The sequence below is a fragment of the Austrofundulus limnaeus genome, unplaced genomic scaffold (genome assembly GCF_001266775.1).
Source record: "Austrofundulus limnaeus strain Quisiro unplaced genomic scaffold, Austrofundulus_limnaeus-1.0 Scaffold1409, whole genome shotgun sequence".
Lineage (NCBI taxonomy): Eukaryota > Metazoa > Chordata > Actinopteri > Cyprinodontiformes > Rivulidae > Austrofundulus > Austrofundulus limnaeus.
In genome coordinates, this window is record NW_013953811.1 from 43,187 (window position 1) to 52,185 (window position 8,999).

The 8,999-nt window shown below is 37.4% G+C and overlaps 1 protein-coding gene across 1 annotated transcript in view; it reads right to left on the minus strand.

Moving 5' to 3' along the window:
• Positions 1–8,999, minus strand: part of abcg5 (ATP-binding cassette, sub-family G (WHITE), member 5) — a gene marked incomplete at its 5' end in the record, with an annotated part of 14,351 nt that overhangs the window by 3,504 nt on the left and 1,848 nt on the right. The window contains 6 exon segments of the mRNA XM_014032281.1: positions 2,051–2,256; positions 2,353–2,566; positions 2,662–2,791; positions 5,170–5,309; positions 7,611–7,743; positions 7,931–8,029. Of these exon segments, the coding sequence (XP_013887735.1) occupies positions 2,051–2,256; positions 2,353–2,566; positions 2,662–2,791; positions 5,170–5,309; positions 7,611–7,743; positions 7,931–8,029 (922 nt within the window).

Below are 8,999 nucleotides of genomic sequence, written 5' to 3' on the forward strand. Positions count from 1 at the left end.
ATGTTAATCTCGTTCAACAATCATGAAAAACAGCAGATTTATACCAGAAAAAATATGTGATTTAAAAGTAACAATGATCTAAAACAGACCTGAAGTCAGCCTGTAACTTAGATTTTAGCTAGTTGAAAAATGATGACTTCAGCTAGTAATAAAGTATATTTATTATTTCTTCTCACTGTCATAAAAAATAAGAATATTTATATTTACCAGTGAACAGTTAGAAAATGTTCTCTGGTTATTGGATGAAACTTGTCTATTAGCTAACCATCTTCTCAACAAGTCAGGTTCCTCTAAACTATAAAATATTAATAATTGGATTAATATTATTATTAATAGTTTTAATGATTTCTATATCGTCAGTCCTGTTTTTCTGCTCTGTTGTCAACATGTACAGTAATGGGAAATCCAGAGTCTTGCCCGTTTAGCGTTAGCCCTTAGCTTCTCCAGCCGATCACACGATCATGTGGTTTTTGCGCACCCCAGTTCTATTGAACCTCCTTGGTAAAATCTTATCAGTTGTTATCTATGAAGCTCAAGGACACAAAGATAAACCAATCACTACCTCTGGCTGTTATGAAGCCCGTTTAGTGCTTCTGCTCAATAATTGTCTTATCTTATCGTTTCTGTTTTTATCTGACACCTACAGCTCTAATGGTTGGATTTTAGAGTCAGCTCATGTCTGTGGACAGGTGTTAAAAAAGGCAGCAAAAATGTTCATAATTAGTTATATAAACTCTTAGATTAATGCTCGTGTGCGGTTTAGATTTTCTAAAAAAAAAGAGGAGGAAAATAAATCCTAAAGTGCAGATTGGAGATGAGCAAATGCTGTGACTTTTAGCAAATTGTCTTCATTTTTATTGTGTACGTGTTCCCCATCTCTTTGACTGTTGAATGTGCTGGTTTCATTTTGTTCGGCTTTCACTTTTCAGCAATGTGACGTTAAATGTTGAGTTCACAGATTGGAGAGTTTATTTATTGTTGCAGATTACCTACAGTTCTCCAGAGGTGACTATAAAAACAAATAGGGACTGAAATACCTGTGCTCACAGATAATCTAAATATTATCAGCAGTCTAGTTTTGTAGGTTAAAAGGTACTCAGGTTCACTGCCCTCGAGACAGAGAAAGGTTCATACACTCTGCGGAGAAACGCCAACTAAAGCACTTCTCAAACACAGACTCTGAACTCATCCTGTGAACCGTTTAATGCCATGAAACAGTATTTGACCATTTTTCTTCTTGAATATTCCACAGATGCTCAAACTGTGATAAACAAGGAAAATCAGTACCTTGAAATGTTGGTAATGCTTTCTTTTACGGTACCCTAATTACCATGTAATTACAAGGTAATAAAAAGATGTAATTAAATGTAATTACTACCTTATTACCATGTAATTACGTGGTAATTAGGGTACAATTCTCCTATGTAATTAATTGTCTGCAGTAATGTAGCACTCACCTGGAAATGTATTACAATTCACTATGTAACACCTAAATAAGTAGTAGGTAATTTGGACAGTTTTAAAATAATATTTTATTGCAATTAACCACTAACCCCAAAATTTAGTTGCATTCTTTTGGTTATAAATATAGTGTTGATTTACTATTGAATAGTAATTTGATTGTAGTTACCCAATAAAGGTAGTTTTACTAACAGTAGTTTTTCTTTTGTACCATAATTACCACGTAATTACATAGTAATAAGGTAGTAATTACATTTAATTACATTTTATTATTACCTTGTAATTACATGGTAATAAAGGTACCGTAAAAGAATGTGTTACCGAAATGTTTGCTCCCTAAATTATTTCTTGAATTTCTTGAGTAATATTTCTAAAAGGGACCAGTGCTGTGAATATTGATGCTTTTTTTTTCTTTCTTTTGGCACACACTGCTCGTTACGGAGTCACGATCAGGTGCAGGTTCTGAAGAGAAGATGAGTGAAAAAGCAGCCAAAGTTCTAAGTAAAACTTCGTACTAATCGAGACCATTTTACTCAGTTCGATAGAATATCGTGTAAGGTTGAAAACTTTTGCGCAGTCTGGGACTCACAGAGAGCGACGGCGTTGAGCATGCCGGTGTAGGGCGGAGCCGCCACACACTGATAGATGATGCCGATGCGGTCCTGCACGGCCCCCTTGGTGACGTCCGTGTCCAAGTGCATGACGAAGAAGGCCACGAAGAAGCCATAGATCAGGTTCTGGGACAGACGCATGAGAACCCCCATCCTGTTTCTGGAGAAGTTTCTAACCGTGCGCCTGAACACACACAGAAACACATACATCAGAAAATAAGCCCCAGCTTCAAGGAGAGGTTATTTTTTTCTCTCCTTTTGAATCGTTAACCGTACCGACCTGATCAGAACCTCAAGCTTGGCGGCCCCGTTGGGTGAATCCTTGCTCTTAAAGGGGATGGCCGGCTTGTCTGATATCTGCAGGCTCTGCTCCATTTTGTCCAGCATGTCCTGGTAGATGGCAGATCTCTGGTAGGATGAGGTGATCTCGTGCATGCGACTGAACGTGGCTGCCTCCCTCTCACTGCTACGCGTGTCCACCGAGGTGAAGTCCACTGTTTGGACACCATAAAAACAAGGACGTTTCTTTTTTTTAAACTCTATTACTAAACAAAAAGTGGGCTTAATTACATCTGAATGAGGATAATACCGTAGGTATCGAAAGGGTTGCAGTACTCTGGGCACTCGTATCCACATTGGCTGAAGAAACCCACCATCTCCTCCGGTTGTCCGCAGAAAACCAGCTCTCCTTGACTCATTATTGCAATCCTGCTGAACACCTGAACGTCCAGCACAGTATACACATCAACCAATACCTTTATTCAGTATCTTGAAGTTTTCCACATTTTGTCATCTTGCAACTACAATCATTAACATCTGTCTCTGGGATTTTATGTGACAGACACAGTAGCTCTTAAATGTGAAGAGGAAGGTTTTCTAAACTGTTTATAAAACAATCTGAAAAGTGTGAGTAAAGTACTTTTCAAAACCACCTTTCCCTGCAAGTCTTTAGAGGCTCGTTTGAGTATCTAGAGGCAGAAACTTTTGTCTAATTTTCTTTGTAAAATAGCTTCAGCTCAGTCAGATTAGATGGAGAGTGTTCACCAATAGCAATTTTCCCAGAGCTGGATTTAGATCTAGACTTTGACTGGCCCTTTCTTTCTTGCTTTTCTATACTTTACTTTTACTTTATTAGAGATTCTTTTGATATAATGTACACGGAGATGGAAAAGAAAATAGAAAAGAAAAGGAGAAAGGTGAAGAAAGAGGTTAAAAGGGAAAGAAAATAGTAATGGAGAAGAGAAAGAAGCAGCGAGAACACAACAGTCTGCCTCTACACCTGCAAAAAGAAAAGAAAAAACAAAAACCGCAGCAACAAACAGCATGCGTGTATAATAAATAATAATAATTACAGCCTTACTGAAATTGACTGCCCTTAGGAAAAAGTACTTGAAGTTCATTTTAATAAGTATACTTGAGTATAAGTTTAAGTATATCAAGTATACTAGGCACCATGTAGTTGTAGTGTACTAGAAAGTATACTGATTTAATATATGTTCGTACTAAACTGGGACTTTTTAAGTTTTAAGTTTATACAAAGTATAATTTAAGTATACTGTTATAATGTGTTTTAAAGTTTATAAGCTTATCAAAAGAAGTATACTTTAAGTACATGTCATTAAAATATTAAAGAATATAAAAGTGTATTTCCCTAAATTTGCTTTTATTTACCATGTACACTGATACACTATCAGTTTACTAACAAGTGTAATTCTAGGACTAAATTGGCCCACAATAAGTTTATGAAATAATTCTCAGAAGTATACTGAAAGTAGTATGTTTAATCTTGAAATATACTACAAATAAAACAGTCTATGTGAAAATGTACTTTCACTTTTGGCCAAGAGAAACTTTAGTAGTACTAAAGTTTATCTTGGCCAAAAGGTTAAACATTAGTATGGACTAAGTATACTTAAACTTTTAGTATATTTTCAGTACAAGCCAAGTATAGTGTAAGATAAACTTGGTTTTATCTCAGATAAGTACACAAAAAGTTAACTGGAAGTATACTCTTTTATTTATTTATTTATTTATTTATTTATTTATTTATTTATTTATTTATTTATTTAGTTAGTTAGTTAGTATACTTAAAAGATACTTGAATGTACTACCTTTTTGTTAAGGATGGGCCTTTCTAACACATGAATAATGTTTCGTCGTAACTCTGGCTGAATGTTTCAGGTTGTTGTTCTTCTAGATGGTGAACCTCCACCTCAGTCTCAAGTCTTTTGCGGCCTCTAACTCGTTTTCCACCAGGATTACTTGTATTTAGCTCCATCTATCTCCCCATACAACCCTGACCAGTTTCCCTGTCCCTGCTGAGGAACATCCACCCCCCACATCATGATGCTGCCACCACCATGTTTCCCAGTGGGGATGTGCTTGGCCTCAGTTAAGGTTGGAAGGCTTACAGTTGTGCCACACTCTAATTTTAACTAATTTTACTTAGTAAGATTTTTGAAAAACTTGATCTGACTCTATTTTTTCTCATTTCTAGAATCTTACCAAGTAAAATTTTCTTACTCCATTGGTAGAAATTTTTGACTTAATTTGAGTGAAATTTTCAGACTAACAAGACAAATAATCTTACGCATTCTGAAAATAAGATTATTATTCTTACACAATCAGTTCTTGTTTAGTAAATCAGTCTCAAAACAAGATCAAAAAGACTTTTTGGCTGGATAGAAGATTTTAAAACTTGGTAAGACAGACAGTTTTTGCAGTGTAAACAACTTCATCCATCACCTGTCTGGTGTGTTCCTTGGTCTTCATGACCGTTTGAGCACTAATGTTCAGTGACAAACCTCTGAGTTCTCACAGAACAGCTGTAGTTATACAGAGATTAAATTACACAAAAGTAGACTCAATTAATTAGGAGACTTCAAAAGGTCGTTCTGATTTTAGTTAGAAAGTATCAGAGTGGATGTTTGGATGTTTGTGGCTGTAATTTCAAAGATTATGAGTACTTTTTCAAGGCATCATCTTCATAAATCAAGGTTCTCATTCTGCTAAAGTTAGTCCCAACAAACAACTGCTTCAGTGAACGAATGCAGAAACAGCTCAGTCACTTTTCTCTCCCGTTCACCTCCAAACCCACCCTGAAGAGTTCGGAGCGAGGCTGATGGATGGTCACTATAACGATGCGGTTCCTCCGGGCCAGCTCCGCCAGCAGCACCACGATCTGATTGGCCGTCATGCTGTCCAGGCTGGTGGTGGGCTCGTCCAATAGGATCACCCCTGCAACGACACCATCCCGGTGACCTCACGGCTGCCTCTGCATGGTGAGTGAAACTCTGAGCACAAAGTTCAAGGTCAGACAATAACTTCTCTTTATTTCAGCCAAGTTTGAAACTTCTAAATGCTTATTAAGTGGCACCAGCCGGACTCTCTGTGGGGCCAAAACTTGTGAAGATAAGTGAGTTCTCTCTCCCCCTTTTTTTAAGTTAATTACTCTAATTAGGACAATTAAAAGATTGCCTCTTTGCATTATAAAAGTAGAGTGGAATTAGCAGATGCCTTAATTGTGAGATTAATTCATTTCCTGGTTGATTGAAGAGGCAGCGAAAGGGAACTTCTCATTACTCTTTGAGTGTGTGAGTGTGTGTGTGTTCATGGCCATTTAATCCTGAATGAGGACGAAGACCCTCCATCCTCCCTGGAGGACTATAGACCTGATAAACTCCACCTGGAGGGGTGCGCACACACACACCGAGGTTGGTCTCTGCTCATTCTCTTCATGGTGTGATAACCCGGTCCTTTAATACTCTTCTCCATCTCCTCCTCTGTCCTTTCCTTAGTCCCATTCTACTTAGATTCTTTTGTTTTCCTCCAGCACGGACTTTGAAACTCTTGAGGTGAGACACAGGTCAGGTTGAAAACTTTTTTTTTTCATCTGGTCACAGTACAGGTCTTGTTTTTCCTACAGCTTAAATAAACTTAGCATAAAAAGTAAGGAAATTAGTGTTTGGTAGATGATTTCTTTGTTGTAACAATGCTTTTTGGCAATAAATCTTATATTGTTGGAAAGCCTGTTAATTTCCCTTTTAAATGGTGCCACATTTGTAAGGAACATGCATTTGTGGGATGAGCTGAGCATGTGGGCTGCACACATCAAAAATTGGCTTATTTTGCCATTTCTATTGGTACCGGGTGTGAAGTTTATTACCAAGCAGCATTGGGCCTCACGCAAAAACTGTTCGCATGTACAGATTTGTTCTTAAGTTGCGCGCACGAGTGATTTAGGAGAATTTGTTGCATTCACCAATGTTTTCTAAGATTTTTTTCAGATACGAACAAAATTCACGTGTGGTCCAGACCTGTCGTATATTTTACGAGCAGTCAGTCTGCTGTTATCCAGACGGGTTTTCTTCATTAATAACCTTATATTTCGTTAGTTTGAAGATATTTTGAGTTGAAAATAAATCACACTCCACAATTATGTTGACAATAGGCTATTCTGTTTGAACTGGAATTAGATTTTAAATGTAACTAACAACATAAATTGAATAGATTAAATTAAATTGGTTATTAATGCTGTATACAACACTACAATATTATGAAGATCTCAAACTAAAAACCAAATTAAAAGATGCATTAATTGAAGTTTGGAGACATTTTAAAATGCTTTTTTTTTTTCAGAAACGCATCTGACACTTGTGACGCTCGGGGGGTAGCAGTGCGCGACTGCTCTTCTGAATAAATGAAACCTATGTAACACAGGTGTTTACACTTAAATTAAAAATATTTGACCAAAGAAAAACTGGAGCAGGACTAGAGAGAGATAAATATGATTTAGATTTTTATTTCTGTGACAGGAGACATGACATTAACAGCAGTCATTTCATTCCCCTGCTTTAAAGCAGCTCCTTTAATTCCACAGCTGACGCTGCTAAAAAGACTTTTTCTGGATCTCCGAGAGCAGAACTTCAATCTCCGAACTCGTAAAGTTCTTCTTTTTTACTTTGCGATGTCATTTATGAATGGGCACTTCCTTGTATGTGGGGCAGGAACGTATATCCTTATGGTGGTTTTTTTGGGTGGTAATTATGCTAATCTAATCTCCTCTCCTCGTGCGCGAGCACCTGGACACACATTCATCAGTTTACGCTCCTTGTTTACACCTTTTTCCTGAAGATAGAAGAGTTTGTTGAATCGGACGTGGCATGTTCGTATGAACCCTTCGTACGAACAAACGTAAGAGAAATTTAGGATAAGAATACGAACATGTTCTTGCATGAGGCCCATTGTTCCAACAAAGTAACCATCTACCAAACACAAATTTCCTTACTTTTTCATGTTAGGAATATGAAATATCGTGCACACATTTGTGTTTGCTTCCAATCAGGAGTTGTGGTTTGATGCGTTTTGGTACAATTTTAAAAAACAAAAGCACAGTGTTGTTTTTTTAAGGTGTAAAAACTCACCTTTCATATTTTTATTATTTTATAACTCCTATCCTTAGGCTGTAGAATTTAGGGAACATCTTTGAGTTTTGGTCGCCTTGGACGCCATGATGTAAGTGAAACCGTTGGAACTCACTTGGATCCTGAAGTAACTGACTGGCGATGGAGACCCTCCTTCTCTCACCCCCGGAGATTCCTGGGAAAACGCGACCTCCGATGACACTATGAGCGACGTGACTCAGACTCAGCTCGGCCATCACCGCTGACACCTAAACACGAGCCAGAGGTCGAAGGTTAGAACAAAACAAAACAGAAGTTTCTCTCTTTTAGACATTAAACCTAAAAAAACCCTCCAAGGTTCTGAGTTGTGTCGCTTTTTTTGTCGTTGAAGTAGGCTGACACATTAAGAGATACATTTTTTTAATGGAAACCGCAGAAGAGACAAAAAAAAGTGACCTTTTTCTTGATGGCTTCTGCCGAGTGTTTCCTCAGGGCCAGCTGTGCTGTGTAGGTCAGAGTCTCCTCCACTGTCAAGTAACTCAGCAAATTATCACTCTGGACCAAAAAAAACAAAACAAAAAAAAAAACAAGGACAAAAAGCATTTTTAAAAAGAGCTCCACTACCTTACTGAACCCTGCAGTAAATTATTCTAAAGTCATAATAAAGTCATTCTGACTTAAAATGGTCTTGCTGTGCTCTTTTACCTGAACTGAATTTAACACTGTATTCAACCAAAAATTGAAATCAAAGCAATAATTGTGTTTTCAAATTGTTAAAGTACTTTTTGTTTTCTTAGTTTTGGCCTGTTAAATTAAAAAGACACCTTTTTTAAACACAAAATTTTCTTTGGTTGGTCAGCTTTTTTATTCTAAAATGACTCAATTAAACAAAAGCGGGACAAATATTGTAATTTAAAACAATAAAAACAAAGAGATAGCCACATAAGTATACGGTAGTTGTTGTTAAGGCATTGTAGCCTTCAGAATCACAAAATAAGTGCTTTAAAGGAAAAGGTGCATAATTTAGACTCTGTCCAGATCCACTACTGCAACAAAATAATGGATTTATTCAATAAAAAACGCCTCTGTTTTACTCTTGTGTGCATTAGTACAATATGTTTTGTCTCTTGGTGTATTAATTAACCCAAAATGAAAGATTTAGAGTCACTTTTCTACTCTGTTTTTGTAGAACATCCCTGCACACATCCTTTTAGGATATTCAGGGTCGCGCTTCTTACTTTTCTGTTCATGACTGTTGTGCAAATCATCTTGTGATACACACACTTCAAACACCTGATTCTGCTGCCTGCCTCTATAAACAGTGGATGACCCCCCCCAACCCACCCACCGCCTCCCATTCCCGCCCCTCCTTATTCTCCCATCCGAATGACTTTAATATCAAGAGCTCATATCACCTCCTCATCAGTGGCTTAGCTGTGGAAGTTAATGACGAGGCTCAGAGAGCAGAGAGAGAGAGAGAGAGAGAGAGAGAGAGAGAGAGAGAGAGAGAGAGAGAGAGAGAGAG